The sequence below is a fragment of the Aulonocara stuartgranti genome (assembly GCF_965226115.1).
Source record: "Aulonocara stuartgranti genome assembly, chromosome: 22".
Taxonomy (NCBI): Eukaryota; Metazoa; Chordata; class Actinopteri; order Cichliformes; family Cichlidae; genus Aulonocara; species Aulonocara stuartgranti.
Genome location: NC_138957.1, coordinates 19,132,625 through 19,152,426, shown reverse-complemented (window position 1 = coordinate 19,152,426; position 19,802 = coordinate 19,132,625). Strand labels below are relative to the sequence as shown.

Sequence of the window (19,802 nt, the reverse complement as noted above, 5' to 3'; positions counted from 1 at the left end):
TATTCAGCTGAAAGAACACAAAATCTGATGATTCAAGATTAAACACTATAAATAGTGGCCGTGTCCAAGCTATTTTTGTCACTTCGTCTGAGCCATCATTTCTTTATATTTTGCTTCCCAGGAGTCAGATTTCAAAGTGGGCTTGAGCAATAGTTCTCCAGGCTTCCTGAAGTTCTTTGTGACGAGTTATTTGTTTGACACTGGCTGCTATTTGACTCATTTTCAGTTCAATCCTTGTACCTGATCATTTTCAGAGGAATATTTGTTTTGTTTGTTTGTTAAGCCACTTAATGCAGACCTATGAATCATTCCAACTACAAAGAAAGTTACAAATTACAGGAAAGCTTTCCTAAGAGAGTTCAGGCTGCGTTAAAGAATAAAGGCCATAACAAAAATTCACTTTAATGCTCATTAGATTTGTACAAACTCAGTTTTTGCCTCATATACTGTATTTTCATGTGTTTTTGCACATTTCAATAACTGTCTGCACCTGTATCCCATTTTTCTAGCATAAATATAAACACATCAGCAGCGGCTCAAGACATTTGCATAGTACTTTAGATTATTGGATTTGTTTGGAGGAGACTTACAATAAAGGAAATACAGAAAAACACCAGACCTAATTTCCCCACACCCTCCTCCTTTCTCCCACTACCAATCCCTTCGCACATACGCAAACAGAACGGGCATTTACGCATTTATTCAGTCAGCCGGGCACTGATTAATAACATTCACCGAAAGTGAAAGATCAGCACTAAGACCTGCTGCAAAATGTGGTGTTTTCACTTACACCAATCAAATACCTTTCTGAGAAGCTGCATGCATGTGTGTGTGTTAACACAGTGATGCACCTGCTGTTTACACACCTGCACTATATATAGGAAGCTCCTCACTTCTATTGTCTGCAGCACTGAGCAGCTGAGGTCAGAGCTATCTGCTGAGTCAAGTGAAAACCCGAGGAGAGATCATATAATGGCCTATCAGTGGCATTACACTATCAAACCATTATACATCATCTCTGCAATGGTAAACATCCATCTGCTGTGCACCCAATGAAGAGAAAGCATCACTCTATGTGTTAACAAGCACTGTGTTCAGACAGCTCATTAGTAAGTGGACAAGAGTAAAGTCTGATCGGTTTAAACAGCGTCAAACTTAGAAAACCTGAGAGACGGGGCAGAGATGTCCTGTTGACCTTGTTGGGTAAGAAGACAAATGTGCTGCATTTCATAACTGCCTGTCTTTATAACGGATGCAGCTTTTTCCATTTCTGATATGATACTGATACCAATCTAATACCAGTGATAAATTAACAAGCTGTATCCACAGATACAGACACCTAAAAAACACCATGCGACAAATCCAAGACTGGTGTTTTTATTAGTGAAATAATAAATGCGGGCAGGCCTCAGATAAATACAATAAAGAATCAAAGCTGTAATATAATCTTCCATTTTTCCAGTTTATTTCACTAGTTTAATTTAAGCATATTATCATATTATCATATTAAGAGTCAATATTTACACTCACACCAGCTGACAACATCTTTTGCCAACATGCATGAAGGAAAGCAACAAGTGTGGTATGAAGAACAACTTCATCAATGCATTTTGGTCTGTGGCCTTTGTCCAGGTAATCAAAACCATGTTATGTGACCATAAGTGTAATAAATATTCCAACACAATCAAGCTTTTCGGGTTCAGATCAGACTGACAGCATAAGCTGTTCCCTTGTTAAGTGTCTGTGTCTCTACTGTTCGATCATAATACTCTTTCAACCTTAGAAAATATTCAATTGATTGTTGTTTCTCCAAGCTATGAAGTCACCATGGTAACTTGCACACACCTTACCTGCTCCAGAGCAGGTCATGTTTCTCTAGCTCGCCTCTGATGCAGCTAGAAAGTTAGAGGTAAAGATGATGGCTTATAAACACATAGGAGGTGTACTGTACATGAGATAGCAGCTACTCTGTACCTAATGGAAATGCTCCGAAAGGTCGTAACTGTTTATGCCATAAAACTTTTTGTATTTAAAGTGTAGTCACCCTCAGTGTTCAGAGTTAACTCGTTGTAGTAAAGCGTTCCCTCTGCAGTATGGAATGATTTTCTTCACAGGAAAATATCTACAGTGTTCTATGTGAGATATAAGAAGAGGGAAAACATTTCTAAAAAAGGGTGCTGATGTATAATACACAATATAAACCAAAAGAAGAGGTTTTGAGAACTGTCCCATACTGCACTTGAACTGACAACCTTCAATCTAAAGAGAGAGGTGAGCACATATGGTAACTTACCCACTAAGCAAGAGATGAGAGAGAGTTTAGCAGCTTTACTGTCCTATAAGATGCCATGTAGTAAAATAATCCTGAAGCATAAAGGCTTGAACTTGTAGTACAAAATTTATGTACTTAGTTTTGCACACACTAAGTTTACTGACTGACACAGTCTGCATTTTTTCCTTCTTGGCTTTAAATGGACTTTATTTATTCAGTGCTTTTACACTGCAGGCTTTTTCACTTAGCGTACACATTCGTACCTTAGTTTTAAATAGATTACTATATGCTGTACATCTCCTCAGACACACTGAGTGGCTACACCAAGAGTGTTGCTTTTAGCCCGTGTTACCTCTATAACCTCTTTGGCTTTTTCAGCTCACGGTTTACAGCCTCAGCTGACAATAGAAATGTTTACAATTAGTCACATGTTGTCAACACCACTTGTGTTGTAGCTGGTCTCTGGTACCTTGAGTTGATTTACCAACTGCCTTTGTGTGATTGCATCAGGGAAAGGGATATTATGAACTTACAGGCCAGAAATCTGTCTAAAACAAGTTACTGTTGAATGACAGCTGAATTTCACAATCCCTGATGTCATGATATATAGATTTTCATTTTATGCATATAACCGCTATTTTTTAAAGTATATATGGAACCACACAGACGCTGTCACGCTATCAAGAGAAATGCTCTGAGGGTACAGTGCTGACATCAGGGACCAGAGTCATTTTAATGTGCTCTCATCGTCACCCCAACCTGCACCCCGGGAGACAAACTAGACCGTAACACCAGATGTTTGCTAGCAATTGTAGTATTCCTCTGCTACAATCTCTTACTATTATGTGAGAATGAATGTGACTGTGTACATGAGGTGGGAGGACACTGGACCTATGTCCACATGTCTCTCCACTTTTCGGCGTGATAGGAATTAACATCAATCTCAGCTCAGGTGTAAGCAACTTCTAATTTTTGGTGTCATTGTTGAAATGACACAGCATCATCTGGATGCTTGTATACTCTCTAATACATTTTTCCAGTCATGCCACCTCACACATGAATGAGTCGGGCCTGCTGAGACACAAGGTCACATGGAGGGAACTAACCCAGCCTGCAGGAGGGCCCAGTTACCTCTCCTAAGAGGACATTTTTACTCAGTCAGCTGAATCTGCGCACGCCAGCTCTTAAATGGAGGAGAGGCATGTTCACCTATTAATGAAGGCTGTGTACAATAGGAACCACCACTGGCGGGTGAGTGATCTTATCCAGTCAATAACAGGACGGACAGCAGCTCTGGCTTGTAGCTGAAAATTATGATTTAATAGAGAAACTACACTCATGTAGAAAAGAAAGTACAACCTTGGTCAGTTCAAAGGTTTTACATATGAAAATATAAAAAAGTCGCTTTATGCTTGGAGCGCTACAACCATGCAAGAACAGCAACATATTACATCGTGTCACTACTTACTCAACAAAGGCTAAGCCAAATACAGAAGCAGTATTTGTAAAACTAAACAAATCCATGATTCAGTAGCTTGTAGAGTTACCTTTGCCAACAATAAGTTGAAGTAATTGTTTTATCACTCTCTCACATCACTGTGGAGCATTTCTGACCTGTTCTTCTTTACAGCGTTGCTTCAGTTCATTAATGTTTGGGTCCTTCATTTAAGCAAAACTCTGTTAAGGTTCCTCCACAGCTTTTCAATCAGGTTGAGGTCTGAGCTTTGACTCGACCAATGCGACATCTTGATTCCTTTCTTTTTCAGCCCTTCTGTTGTATATTTGTGTTTGGGGATCATTGTCTTGTTGGATGACCCAATTTGGGCCCAGCTTCAGCTGTTGGACAAATGTCTTCACATTTGACTCTAGAATGCTTTGGTGTACAGAGGAGTTCATGGTCAACTTAATGCAAGGTGTTCATGTCCTATGGCTGCAAAACAAGCCCAAGTCATCACCCCTCCACCACCATGCTTGACAGTTTGTATGAGGTGTTGGTGCTGATATGCTGCAGGTGGTTTTTGTGCATTATAGCCATATAGCCATGCAAATAAGTAACGAGACAGTGTAAAGATTTTTTTTATTATATCCTGACTCCTAGACAGAGCTGAAAGATAGTTTCTTTGTCAAATGACTGTAGTTGACTTTATATTATTTTCTTTTATTAAATAGAGAATATTTTGATGTCTAATATCAACCTGCTAAAAGTGTCATCACTAAAACTTGGCTGTAGTGCGATGGAGACAAAGGAATCAACCATAAAGCTCAATAAAAGACTATATTAAGTATGGTTTCAGTATTGAAATTATTATTTCAGTATCATTTGAGATGTTTCTAATTAAGTCACAAATTACAAAAGATCAAAAATACAACAATGGATCAGCAAATACAAGTTTTATACTTCAGCGTGGTCACTAAGAGAGGAGATGATTGAAGCATAAAAGAAATACTTGTAATAGAAGATATGTTATCCAATAAAACTCCACAGTTAAAGCTTCTGCGACAAAATACAGATAAACTAGTGTTTAAGTCTTTGATGTCAAGTACAGAAATACAATTTTAAAAATTAAGGAAGGACCTCCAAATGTTTATTTCACACTCACACAAAAAGAAAAAAACCTCAATTTCAGGAAGTACAGCTGATGGCAGGACTCACCTGACAGCTCGTATAAGCGTCTTCACTGCTGGGATCACCTCCTCCATTGTTACGTCACAGTATGGTTTGTCTTCCACGCTGTCCTCCCCGAGTCCCTCTATTAGTGCAGAGCAGCGGTGAGTTACTCAGACACATTTAAATGCAAAGAGAATAGAAAGTGTGTGTGGGCTGCTCACCATCAACAGGAGGACGCGGTTTGAGGCGCAGGGAGGTGCGGAAGCGTGTGCGGTCATTGAAGCTCCAGCTCTTTTGGACCTTTCCCGGGCTCGTGGCCTCGGGGACGTTCTCCTGGCTGGGAGAGCGGCGGACACCAGAGCTAGGGGACAACGGCGAAGCCTTGTTCCGAATAGTTTGGGATGAACGGGAATTGTTCATCCTGATCCGATCCCGAAAGCCTATTTTACCGCTGACAGCAAAGTAGAAAGAGTTAAACATATGCAGGCACTGGTATTCATTTTGGAAAACTGCAGTTTTGTCACTGATCGCAATGTCCATGCCTTTGACTTTACAGGTCACTACACCGTGTTATCCTGCGAGCTTAGGGAAGCGAGAGAAGGGCAGCCTGAGCTTGTTGGAAAGGAGTCTGTTAGTAATTGTGGAAGAACACCAAAAATGTGGCCTGTCTTTCTAAACAGTCATCACATATACAAACAGACGAAGCAAGGAGACGGACAGACATTTATATTTTGTCCCAACGAAAGACAGACTAGCTGACTTATCACGGAGGCAGTGTCCAAATGCAGCACTCTGAATTGCTAGAAACTCATTCTGCCCTGAGGATTTGTTCATTTAATGTGCCTATCACAGCACCTGAATCAGCAAAATCAAAACCCGAAACCTGATTCAAGACTTGCACTAGTGCTGGGACGGCGGAAAAATGCTCCACCTACCATCAGAAAAGCTCTCTTAATCCGTTCAACGGTGTATAAGCATCAAAATATTAGCTTCAAAGTGCAGCCATATAAAAGGTGTCTCATTAAGTACTCTATACCACTCACCACAAGTCAGCCCCATACGTGAGGTCATCTCTTTACAGTAGAAAAGCTATTTAGCAGCCATTCTCTACGGATGATTGACTCCTAACGCTGCTGTTATAGCATGCACTTGTAGTCCAACCCAACACTATGGCCACTCACATGTTCCTGTCACGGATCCATAAGGCAACACAAACATCATGCACCACGGAGCAATTTTGGCCAAGTCATTCGCTCAAGAATTTGTTTTTTACGATGATATACTCTTTGTTTTGCATGTGTTACAAGGTAGCCGGCCATTTAAATGAAAATATAAACAGCTTGGGAGTGTTGTTGGAAACCGCATTTCATTCAAGCAATGAGAAATGCTTTGGTTAGAGTAGAAGAAATGGGGGAGGTAGAGTGAAAGGAGTTTGCATGCTGCTGGGAAAGGACGTAAAATCATTTGGATCCACTGAGGACCACGAACTTTACTGAATCTTTCCACAGCCATGCAGGAATACTGCATGCAATCTAAAGTATTTGAGCACTAAAGAATACATTGTTTGCAAACTAATATGACTAATATGAACAGGAAAGTGGAAAGCATGCTTAATCGTTTAAGCAGTTTCTCCAAGAAGAGACTAAAAACTGAACTGACTAACTGAAATGAAAGCAGGAAGCAAGACTAGAGCATGACATTTATCAGACTTTTCAAAGAGTAAAAAGTCACTGATTTTTGAGGGAATACTCAATGTCCTCAAAATCCATGTGTTTAACTTGTCAGAGTCGTAAATCACCCACGACTTCTGCAGTGATTTTAACACATGGTTTCGTCGCTTCTTTGCCAAAACAAAAACATTCAGCTCTACATTCTCCAGCAATTACAATAAAGAAGAACTTGGAGAAATTTCCTCATATTAAAACATAGGAGAGCATGTTTTTATAATAAAGGATTCACGCAAGCATTTGTGGACCAGAACGTAGTGACTGTTTGAAGTTTCACATGGCAGCTTGTTGATTGCTTAAAACAAAATGAAATGCTGTAGCATCAGCTAAGTCGTGCTACTTTAATTTAAGTGGTTACTGTTAAAAAAATTTCACATCAGAATTTTTTTTTTCCATGAACAAAACATTTAAATCACTGCACTGGCCCACAATCATTTGGGTGTTTCAGGCAAGGTAAGGAGGATGTGCCGTTAAAGGAGGATGCTAGGTATTGATCTGTGACAATTTAGCGTGCCCCGTGCACAGGCTTGTTGCCGTGGATACCTCTGCTTGCGGCCAGCGTGTATCCGGAAGAGACCCCGCTTTTTAGAGAGGAGTTGACTGGGGAGACACACAAGGCAGAGGGAGAGAGGAAGTGAGGGGAAGAGAGGAGTGGAAGAAGTGGGGGAGGATGGCGGAGAAGTTCTGGGACACAACCTGAGTACGTGTTGTTACCCGTGAGGATAAAACGCAGCAGAAGCAAGAAACGGAGAGAGGAGGGGTGAGGTGTAACATCTCAATAGTCCAAACAGCCTCTTCCCTTACCTTCAACTGGAAAATATATTTCTGAGAGGCAAGTTTGGATTACTGAGACACGCTCAGTTAGCAGTTAGGTGGGATCAGTTGGTGGGAAAGGGTCATGCCAGGGTAGAAGGTAATGCTTCACCTGAGTATATTCATCAAGACAGTCCATTAAACATCACGGTGGGACAGCAGCTCCTCAATAACGAGACAATCCTACCAACAAAACTTAATAATATTCAAAAACCTTAATGTGCTTCGCTCTCATGCATAACTCCACTGTTTACAAATTAGATAAACAGCCCTGTGTTACTTTGGTTTGAGTTTATGCTAATGAATCGATCCCAGCTATGAATGCCCTTTACTCAACAAGCACATCTCATGACTTGGAGAACAAACCTGCATGGAACTTCTGCCTTCCTGAGAACAGATGGAGGATGGATGGCATGGAAAAGATACGATGGAAATAATAGGGGAAGAAAGATGAAGACAGGAAGAGGAAACTGGTGAGTGAACAGCAAGAGGTGGTGGAAATGGCAGGAGTATGCGCTAAAGCAGACAAAGATGCAGAGAAGCAGGAGGGCCTGCAACACAGTGGTCTCAGATCACATTAGTGAAGAACTGTTAGATAAAAGGCGTACATGCAGAAAGCTCTGGAAGCAGCGTGTCTTTTGCATGTGTACACCTGCTGAGTGTATTGTTCTGTGTCTTATTGCCTACAGCAGGACTATAGGCAGACTTTTGTCACCCTGCCTGGATGTACTGTGAGGCTGTTGCGTACCTGTCCCCCGACAGGTAGGGGGAGCTGTAGGGCCGCAGCCCAGACAGCAGCGTGTGGTAGGAGTTGTGGAGAACCTTCTTGGTGTTACGCTGTCTCTGGAGGTGACTGAACAGTAGCGTCAGTTCTCTGACACCCACGTGCACAAATAAACAAAAAGCACATGAACAAATGAACAAAAAGGCAACAAATGGAGGAAAAACTAACAAAAAGGCCAAATCGATGGTCCAAACGCTCAAAACAAGAGGGATACATGAAAGATCTAAGATGTAGAGTACTGTGCAAATGTCTTGAGCCAAAGCTGATTTGTTTATATTTGAAAATGGGAAATAGGTGCACAGAGATATTAAAAACACGTGCAAACATACATGGAAACACAAAATACTAGGAAAAAGGCGCGCATTCTTATCGAGTCTTTAAGCAGTCTTCAGTAGGGCTGCCACAAACGATTATTTTGATAGTCGACTAGTCAGCGATTACTTTTGCGATTAGTCGACTAATCAGATCATCATCCATTGAACATACAGCATACAGCTTATTGCACCAGCAGCATCTGCTCTTATATAACTATCATTAGCTTTCAGCTTTAAGTGTTTAAGGTATGTGCTAACTAAAAATAAAGACAAGATGATAGTTTATTAAATTTTAATGACATTTGCAGATTGTTTCGGTGGAGTTTAATAAACTCCTTGCTATCTAAAATATAACAGGACACCGGAGTAAATTCTCCAGCATCTCACACTTCTGATGATCAGCTGTCTGCTTGACGTTTATTCAGCTGTGTAAAAACTATAACTTTAATCTCATCCAAACCGATTTACTCAGGAACAAATAAAACACTGAAAAAAGCCAAACAACATTTTGAAGTTATCTAAGTGACTTATATATCATGTTTAACCTGAGTAGTGAAAGACGGCGGTGGGTTTGAAAACGATCTGCCGGGAGTCCGGTGTTCTCACGGCTCTAGTTAGCCTAGCCCCCGGCTAGCTATCGAGCTAGTGGGTAACAGATGCCTCCGAAAACGTCGGAGCGCTTTTGAAAATATGTGGTGTCTTGATAAACTGAGCAGATATTTGAGGTTTACACAGCTACATTCTCGCCTGAAAATATGTTAAACGTTTATTTTGTGACCCAGAAAGAATAATAAGAATAATATTAAAACTAACCAGCTGCCGCCATTGTTGGAAACTAAGCAGGGCCGCGCTATGAATTCTGGGACACAGTTTCTTCTTCTTCGGGGTTTAACGGCAGCTGGCATCCTTGGACATGCAGTGCTGCCATCTTCTGTTTCAGTCCATTATTACACTCTTAAATCCTACTACTGATTCCTGCGTCTTTTGTGATCTTACAAAGCTTCAAACGACGCGTCGACTATTAAATTAGTCGTCGACGATTTTGATAGTCGACGTAATCGTGACTAGTCGACTAATCGTGGCAGCCCTAGTCTTCAGTAATATTTCTTCAGACTCCTTGAAGGACATTCAAAGCTCTTCTGTTGGCTAGCTTTTGTTCGGTTCTTTGCCAGCATGATCAATAATGTTGATGTCTGGGCTCTGGGGAGGCCAATCCATGACTGATAGTGTTTCTTTGTGTGTTTTTTATGCAGGCTTGCTTTCACTCAATAGGCAATGTGTTTGTGATCACTGCAATCCTGAAAAATGAAGCCGTTACAAATCAGATGATTTCCATATGGTACTAAATCAGTGGGCTTTTTTGTGTTCATAATTCCATCAGTTTTGACACTTTTTGATCACAGATCAGATCAGACAGTGGTAGATCTAATACAACTATCTGCTACAGATAGTTGTATTAGAGCTGCCATTTGTCCACATGTTCAGTTTCTTTAAACTGATACAATTCAACCTTGGTTCTTTGTCGTCTGTTAGACACAGAAGCAGAACTGGTTCAGCGCTTTATTTCTTTTTTTTGCTTGAATGATTCGTAGGACAATGTTAAGTGGCTTAAGAAAATGAATAAATAAACAAACAAAGCATTCCTCTGATAATTGCCAGGTAACAAAACATAAAGAAATGAGGAGTAGTTCAAGACTTTGCACGGTACTGTACATGTGTGAAGAGTAAGAATCGGGCAGTGCAAGTCTGACTTAATTTAAATGTAAAATAAAAATTAGTCAAATTAATACATAAATGCAAAACGTAAGAAACCACTGCGTAGAAGAAAAATCTGAAAAAATAAACGAGGTGGCAGAAATCTTAAATAATAAATGGAGAGCAAATCAAAATCATTTCTGTCACTACAATCCTCAGTTTAACTGAGAGAGGGTTGCAGGTAGCAGACATGATGTGTGCAGCAATATGAACGCATGAGCAGAAACCAAACCACAAACTTCTCTACATGTTTCAGGATTTGCTTTTTGAGAAATGTTCTGATGCAACTCTCAAATCTCTGTCTGCCTTTACACTCCAACCAAACACGGCCAAAGGTGCCCGCAGATTTCTGATGGCTGAATCCACTCAGTGCTCAGCCTGGTAGGAGCGCCTACCTGAAAGAAGGCAACATGCTGTCGTAGAAGTACCAAGTAGCTGTTAGATAGGAGTGTTTGGCATCTGTTGAGTAGAGACGCCATGCAGCCTGAAGAAAAAAAAAAACACAAAGCGATAAAAACAGCGAAAGTTAGCAGCCTGTGTGGTTTCCTGCTTGAGTGTGAATGAAACAGCTTTTGAGACTCTTGCTGTGGCCGTCACCTGTATCAGGTTTGCTGCAGGCATCCTCCTCTTCTCAAAGTGTTTCTGCCTGTGTTGCTCTTGAACCTTTAAGGCAAAGCCTGACCCCAAAATTCCCTGAGGGTCAAAGATCAAATTAATGTCAGGAGTGCAACTCGTGACTTTGGGCAATGCCGAAGGAGTCGCGAACTGTGAGTAAATATAGGAGACTTACAGCAGGCAGGGCAAAGAAAGAGACTCCCAGAAGAGCAAAGCCGGCAGCTAGGAGCCGTCCCTGCCACGTATGAGGGGTCTTGTCACCGTAGCCAATCGTAGTTAAAGTTATCTGAGTAGAGGAAGAAATACAGATCTCGAGCTCAAAATAGAAGAGGCCTAATAAATTACCAGTTTTCAAAAACTGCACTGACATGTTGCACTGTTTCTTTTACAAAGAGCCAATTTTTTCAAGCATATATTCACGAAAGCTGAAGTTACTCCCACAAAAAAGATCTGATATGAAAGTGCACTCACTTCCACCCGTGATTTCTGTCAATTTAAAAACCACAGCAATCTTTCATGACATGTTTTGCAGTGACTAGAAATCACTGTGAATTATCTCACGCTGAACCCTCCTCTAAGACTAAGAGTGAGAAGTTTAATAGAAGCTCTGTGGATCCACGCCAAAACTTAATGGGCTCTTCTATTGCTCTTGCTCCATTGTGGAACTCAGCCTGGCAGATTTTTTGCAGTCTTGTTGACAGTCAGACAGACAAAATGCACAGCTCACATACCTAAAGGTTTGTGAAATGCACATTCAGATAACACAACAATCACTCACCTACAACTGAGTCTTCTTTAAACAAACTGGCCAAAAACAACACATTTACCACCTCCTGAATCTTAATTTATAGATCCCATCTGGGTATACTCGAGCATTTAAATCACAGATGATAAGATGATAAAGGGATGTTTGCAAAGGGAGTCCAAATATGGGCACAGTTAGCAATACTCACAGTCCCCCACCAGAGGGAGTCTGCATAAGTGTTGAAGTCTGAGTTGATGTCTTTCTCTGCCAGGTAGACGAGGAAGGAGGCAAAGATCAGGACCAGGAAACCTATGTACCAGGCTGTGATCAACTCCTGTGAGACAGACAGTGGTATTAGTCACACCTGTCAGCAGCATCACAATCCACCACAGTCTCTGCTGTATCTCTATTATCATTATGGGCTAAAATCTCATCATAATCACATTTGGCTTCCACTTTGACTTGGCTGCTCTGACAGCTGATGCATCAATTCATCACCATTATCATCATGACAGCCGTATATAGGTGTTCTCCAACCGAATGCTGGGTGACAGGCGAGGAAGTCAGCACAACAAGGTAACAGCTAATTTGCCAGAAATGAGCAGCGAGTTTGATGTTTGAGGCCTGTGAATGTAATCAAACAACGGCTGGTCATCCATTAGAGTCACAAGATATTCCTTGACGCTGAAAGCTATTGAGATATTTATCCCATTAGTTCCCATCATGTCATCGCGGGCCTTTTAATGGCAGCCCTCAGCCTCCTCTCTGCTCTTATAATAATCCATAATGTTGCAAGTGGCTACTGTGTATTAGCTTACTTTTCATTTTCAGTGTACAACTTAATCAATGAAATGTTATTGCTTAAACATAAACCAGATAAACAGTGTTTACATGTCAGAACATGTGTATGATGAGTTTGGACAACGTACACCACCACAGTGGATTTTACATCAAACAATCACCATGCCACTGAAGTGCAAATTTCACTTTTACTTGAAAGTTTTTACCAAAGTATTACGTTAACTGTTCAGAAACTACAGACGTTGTTATACACAGCTCCCCATTTTCACAGGTTTAAAATAACTGCCAAGCTAAATGATTGTTTTTAATATGCAGATGAAATTTTGCATTTAGGGACTGAAGTGTAGATCCCAGGGGCATCATTGAAAGCCATGTTTCCTCCTTGCTTGTTCGTGGGTTTCTCCACCTCCAGTTTTGACTTCAGTAACTGAAAAGCTGCTCTGTTGTGCTGGAATTAAGAAACTGATTTGGCCATTGTTTGATTTGAAAAACTCTTATTTAAGCTACTTTTGAAAATCTTACTTTGTGTCACCGCCCAAAAACATAGGGACCTAACTGCATATTTATCAGCCTCTCATTCCCACCTTGCTGTGAGCATACACCACGGAGCCCAGAAGTTTCCAGGTGCCTCCTCGTCGGTCCATGCGTACCATACGCAAAATCTGAAGAAAACGCATGCTGCGCAGGGCGGACGTAGCAAAGATGTTGCCCTGCGTGCCTGCTGCAATCACTCCCAGTGACGCCACGAACACAATGAAGTCTAGAGAGAAGATGTGCACATCATGACAAAGAAAGAAACAGCACCCGAGGGATACTTTTATATGAATACATTAATAGTTTCACATATTTTCCAGCGACGTGGCGCAGGCTTATTTCAGTGTTACATAATGTAGCTATTATAGAGGCAATTCCCATAAGAGGAGAAACATCCCTTACAGGATCCTTCTGTGAATTATGAAATTTCACCCCCTCTTAATGCCATAAATGTCAGTGGTTCCAACTTTAAGCTGCTTTTTCAGCACCAAATCAGTAGAAAACAGGTGGAAAACACAAATAAACACACTCTAACCTATGACACAAAAAGGCTTCCTGGCAAATTTCAGTCGTCCTTTCCATCCTCGGTATCTGCAGCAACATCCGGCTGCCCAAACCCTGATGAAGTACTCCAAGCCAAACACCACGATCATGACAAATTCCTGCAAGCGACACACACAGAGTGAAAGAGGGGTCAGTTATGTTTGTTCAACTAATCATCATTTTACAGGGTTCCCATTAAATTGTTAAACCAGTGTCACGCTCACCAACTGCCTCCCAAACAGAGCTGTCTATTTTATTTAAAGTAGCAATCTGGTGTTTATCTGCCCAACGTCTATCAAGTTGCCAGTGATCCATTTTGGATCATGGTTATGTTCAGCTTGTGTTGTAGCCACACGCTAAACGCCTTTTTCGGAAAAAGGACCATGTTACCTTTCAAGTGAACTCAACACAGCCTCTATGTTGAGAGACCACAAAGAAAAACAAAACGAAAAATATCAGTGCTGTGGAAAGGATCATGGTAACATGAAAAGTACACAATATGTCACACTGCATGTGATGAACATCTAGCTGGGAAGTATATTTTACATTTTTTTACAGTAACACATGAACTAATGTGAATCTTCATAACATGATTTACATTCCCTGCACTCTGTTTATTAAACCTTTCCCATGATATCATTTTAAAGGTCTTAGCAGAGAGAGAAAAACCGTAGCCAGGGACATTCGTGTCATATGTTCAGTTTCTAAACTGAAAATTTAACAGCTTTAGAGTTCTGACTCAAGTCAAACCATTTTCCACGCGTCTTTCCTGCTTTCAGGTTTCTGGACCGTGCAGACAGTTTATAATGCGCTGAACCAATCTGTCATTAGAGCAAATGTTCATGTAAGTAAAATCCACTAATGGGTGATTGTCTGCTAATGGCCAGGTGATTGATCGAAAGAGTGAAGGGAGGGAATGTGGAAGTGAAGAGTACTACCATTAAATAACACGTTATGAAGCGCAAGGTGGGAAGAGAGAGGGGGAAAAGGTGGCTGAGAGAGGACGAGTCAGGTTAGGAAGGAGGAAAAGGGTGTCCATTACCTTTCACTAAAGCAGCTGAAGTACAGAGGAAGAGAGGGGATTAAGGGATAGCTATTAGGATTAGTGCATCATGTCTGTGATTTCCTGCGCAGTCAACAACACCTGAATCCTCCCACCTGCTTACATGGCTATCTGCGCCGCTAACGGTAAAGAAAAGCACATACGCAAGCACGCATGGATGGACTGCAGCAAGTGAGACGGCATGCATGCAAGGACAGCGTGTGACGATGTGCACTGGAGCTGCCATAAATGTGTTTGTATAAGTATAAACAAGAGGGCAAACTAGAGGGAAGAAGGGGGTCCTACCAGGATGAAGAGACCTTGGTTTGCGGCTTTCTGGTGTTCGGGGATGGTGGAGAACACGGACAGCACTAAGCAGCTGAACACCAGAAGAAAACTGAAACACACACAAAAACACATCAGTTACACACACAGTTCATTACATATATTGTTTAGTCTCTGCATGATTAACCGCTAACACAAAAAATTACTGCACACAAAGCAGGAAAACACTTGCTGATCTGTAACACAATGCAAACGGTCATATTCAGTGAGTAGGACAAAAATCACTCTAATAGAACCAAGTTTGTTTGTTTTTTGCATAAATTGTCAGGCCATTCAACTGCCACCTTATTACATACCCTGATTTAACTGTTCATTACTGCAAATATCTAATGAGCAGCAATGGCAGCAACTCTGTGCACAACCGTCTCTAGGGTTTACTGACAATGGTTTGAAGAAGAGAAAATATCCAATGAGCAGCAGTTCTCTGAGTGAAAAAAAAACCTTGTTGATGTCAGAGGTCAGAGGAAAAGGGGCAGACTGCTTTGATAGGAAGGCAACAGTAACTAAAGATATACAGAACATGTCTAAATACACAGATTAGCTAGAGCAGCAGAAGACTGCACCCAGTCCTGGGAGCTAAGCTGAGGTTACAATTTGCATGGACTCACCAAAATATCCCCCTGGCAAGTGAGTATATAAAAGTTATAAATAAATAAATGTTTAAATTTTATTTCATTTTCATATTTAATTGTATTTTTATTTTTATTATCAAAAAATAAAAATGTGGTCCACATACAAGCCAGAAACTATTTCATTCTGTTGTGAAACATCCTGAATAACTCTGCGAACGATCAATGAAATCAATAAAACAGCTAAACATAAATCAGAAGACAAGAAAACCAGCCGCAATCACTTGATCTTCTGAGTGTGGTTTGTGTATCAGAAGTACTGCTTATTCCTGCCATAAACCTTTATTGTGACATACTAATGATATTTTAGTCTCGCTCTCCACTCGCAGCACATATAACATCACAGTTATATATATAATCATATATAATCATCAGGAGTATATATATGATTATATAATACAATAAAAATTCAGAAGGGTTGGTCTAATGGCACATGGATAATATAATTATTATTATTATGGATAAAATAATAAAATAAATAATCTAAAATAATCTTTTAGATTAGGACAATAGCAAATGGAAACCTGCGGTTCAGCTAGGAAAAAAACTTCGCCCCACAGAAGTAATGGCCACTTGAGCTCAAGAACTCCCCTGAAATTAAACACAACATAAATTCTGACTGATTCTGTCTCATGTTTAAGCCGCTCTCATCTTTATATAAGCACTTAATTTTTTTCAGTGTCTCTGCAGATGTGGGAAGTCAGAATTTCCATCATTAAGTTCAGGACAACTGTTAGGGAACATTTTAAAATGCCGAATCTATTATCACAGTTCTCACATGCAGACATTAGCTGTTAACAACAAAATATTTGATGCCATTCAACAATATTTTCCTCACTACGCACAGGGCATCAACTCTAATTTCATGTTAGTGTGTTTCTGGAATTGCGTGGGGCCTAAAAGAGGAAAACACTGGCACTACTGCACCTCGCTGTCCCACTTAACAGGTGGAAAAAGTTATTGCTAGATTCAGTGTAAGTGCGATTAAAGGAGGCTCAGCATGCTGATTATGTTAGAAAATAATGTTTCTTTTTATTTTCATTATCCGTTAATGATGTTATTGTATTTATATATATATAATTGGTTCCTCAAGAGAGCTACAATGAATTTATTTAATCGCATATTCTCGGTGAGACTAAAAACTAACTGTCAGACAACCACAAGAACTTCATTACCCACACCGAGATTACCTCAACAATGGTAAGATTATCACAGATCACCCCAATAGCGTGATGGAGCTCAGCTGCTTTGCTTTTGGCTTTAACCACATACTGCAACTCCGCAGCTCCACAACATGATCCACAGCACAATAACAGTGAACATGGAAGGACCATTTGAGAACAAAGTGGGTAAAAGATACAGCAAAAAAGAGCTGAGAGAAATGAACAAACACACAACCACTCCCTGGCTGCCCTTTGTGCCATTTGAAATCTAGAACAACAAGGCAGGATTATCCAGGTGGCAGCTGCTGGTCCAGCTGGTCAACATGTCACAGCCCAAAGTTAGAGAACACTTGCTGGACCCGAAACCAGTTCTCAAAGCCTCGCACAATGGTGCCCTTTATCTTCAGTAATACGATCAACAAGTCTCTAACTGGGCTAATGTGTGAGAAATGAAATGCATTTAAAGCGTTTGCATTAAAAAGCTGCTTTGCAAAAAAGCAGCAGGTCAGCTGAACTGAGAAGCACACAAAGCCTGATCTGTATACCGTTTCCACTGAGAAATGTTCCACTGGGAAAGAGGACAACAGCCATGTGAAACAAAAACAAAAAGAAATTGGAAACCTATTTATGTTCAGCAGAAGAAGAAACGATAAGAAAGACCTGATTTGTCTCAGTCCATCACCATCTCTTGGGTTCACATGAAGTGTAAGAAAAATAAAAATAACAGGCAGGAGCAAGAATAAATGAGTAGATCTTTTTTGTGACCTCTTGACTGATTGATCAGGAAAAACTAACAAATGTCCAGGGAAGACAGCACAGATAGACAGGAGGCAATATGTGGATTTATTTCTTTGGTCATGATGTGAAGAAATAGATCTACATGTTTTTTAAGGGGGAAATAATCATTCAAACAGCATGTGTGACGCCAGGTTGTAAAGAATATACAGCTGAGAATATACAGCTGCACATAGTCATTCATTACTATATTAAAAAGCTGTAGCAAGTCGACGTAGATGAGGCTACATTGACATGTGCATGGGTATATTTTTAAATGGGGGCTTTCTGCTTTTACTCTTTAAATCAAATGCACACAAACACCGTCTAAAACACATCTCCCTCCACACGAAAACTTTAAAAACTACATCAAGCGCTGCCAAGACCACGCCAAAGCGACTGTATGTATATAACTGTAGGCCAATCAGAAGCCTGGGAGGAAATCAATTACTAGGTGAGCAAAGCTGGAGCAGAAGAAGTGAGTGTTTGCAATGATGTTGTACTATTTCTCAAAATAGTGTGAACGGGTTAAAAATATGGTCTATACTAAAAAGTAAATTAAGTGTGTGAAAGTGTTGAAAGAGTATGTTTCATTGGAAATAATTTATCTGAATTTCAGGAGCAGGACCACACATTCATCCTTTTGGCGTTCTGTCGGCTTTTCCTCGCTCCCTTTTTCAATTCATTCACCTCTCATTAGTGCATGCGGATCGGCCCGGCCCAATGCTACTCCCCTCTGAGGCCTTTCCCCAAAACCGCAGGCTCAATTCATGCACACGACTCCTACAAATGAGGATGTGGTCCCAGCTACTGAAAAGTTATTTAAGACAAGTGAAAAGACCACATTTGGAACATGACGACAGATGAAGAGGAACTTATTAAAATCAGACAAAAAGGGTGGCTAAGTACTGCTTTAAAGGGCTACTATAACCCCACAGCAAGAAGGTCCTGAGTTCAATTCCACCATCAGGCCGGGGTCTTTCTGTGTGGAGTTTGCATGTTTTCCCCGTGTTTGCGTGGGTTCCCTCCGGGTACTCCGGCTTCCTCCCACCATCCAAAGACATGCAGCTTGAGGGGATATGTTAATTGGATAATCCAAATAATGAATGTGAATGGTTGTCTGTCCCTGTGTGTTGGCCCTGTGACAGACTGGCGACCTGTCCAGGGTGTACCCCGCCTCTCGCCCTATGACAGCTGGAATAGGCTCCAGCGCCCCCCCGCGACCCTGAAAAGAATAAGCGGAAGCGAATGGATGGATGGATGGATTAAATATAATAAATATAATACGTTAAATATAATGGAAAGTATATAATAAGTATATACTTCCCAATTATTAATAAGTACATAATAACTAAATATATTTTACAAATTTACAAAATGTTAATAAATTATAGAGACTGGCTGATTTTTAGGAATTTTAAGACCGATACTGACACCAATATTAGGTGATTTAAAACTCTGATATTCCAATATATCGGCTGATTTTCTTTCTTTTTTTACACTATGCAACCCCAACACTCGTAACACGGTTTATGGGTTATCTCTCATTTCTTCTTTTCTTTTTTTTCTTTTTCACTTATTGGCCATTAGAAATTTCAATATAAAAACAGCCAATTATCAGCCGATAATATTAGCCTTCATTATCAATTAAGCTGATTAAAATCCAGCAGTAAAGATTTAGTTGATCTGAATGGTCTAACTCGTGCTCTTGTAAAAAAAAAAAAAAAAACCACGTCTCACTTTCACTCTTCTCAACTGAATGTGAGATGTGAGTCAGTGAGCGACTTCTCAGACTGTTTTTGTTTTGTCTGCCTGCCCAGCCACAGTTTCCCAATAGTGAGACAAATAGAAAGACAGAGCAGATCTTAGACAGCTAGAAAGACACCGGACACCACGCGTGAATAAACAGACACCTCCTAATTACCATTGTATATTTTTTAGCCCACCGAGGCGTAAACAGTGCTCCAGCCACAGAAGGGATAGTTTGAAAAATACACTGAGATGACTCTCGGCAAACAATGCATTTTGGTCATTCATCAGCTGAGCAATGTGCTGACTAAACCCTCTCCTTCCTCTCCAATTAACTCAAAGCGTTGTGTGTAATACGGTGAGGAGGAGATTCGTTGGAGCAGCATTTCAGGGGGGTTCATTGACTTGTGCTTTATGACAGGAAACAAGTTAGAGCACAGACAGCGGGATCGACAGCTTGACTTTTACAAAATGCAGACACAACATTCCCATAGAAACACAACTCTGCATTTACCTGAATACAATACTATCCCTTGCATACAGCAATTTCTATACAGTTCAATGAGTCATCGTATCCGTTTCTGCAACT

General features: G+C 40.6%; 1 protein-coding gene across 3 annotated transcripts in view; it reads right to left on the bottom strand.

Moving 5' to 3' along the window:
* The window catches only part of kcnq4 (potassium voltage-gated channel subfamily Q member 4), a 66,822-nt gene that overhangs the window by 7,427 nt on the left and 39,593 nt on the right, over nt 1–19,802 (bottom strand). For 2 of the 3 annotated variants that reach the window (XM_082521795.1, XM_082521793.1), the window contains exons 2-12: nt 14,860–14,950; nt 13,504–13,630; nt 13,019–13,194; nt 11,842–11,967; nt 11,064–11,174; nt 10,871–10,966; nt 10,669–10,757; nt 8,169–8,294; nt 7,151–7,207; nt 5,102–5,331; nt 4,926–5,022 (exon numbers count right to left, since the gene is read on the bottom strand). In XM_082521795.1, the coding sequence (XP_082377921.1) occupies nt 4,926–5,022; nt 5,102–5,331; nt 7,151–7,207; nt 8,169–8,294; nt 10,669–10,757; nt 10,871–10,966; nt 11,064–11,174; nt 11,842–11,967; nt 13,019–13,194; nt 13,504–13,621 (1,226 nt within the window). In that variant the 5' untranslated portion in view covers nt 13,622–13,630; nt 14,860–14,950. The remainder of the gene's footprint in view (nt 1–4,925; nt 5,023–5,101; nt 5,332–7,150; nt 7,208–8,168; nt 8,295–10,668; nt 10,758–10,870; nt 10,967–11,063; nt 11,175–11,841; nt 11,968–13,018; nt 13,195–13,503; nt 13,631–14,859; nt 14,951–19,802) is intronic. The other variant, XM_082521794.1, reaches the window with a different exon arrangement.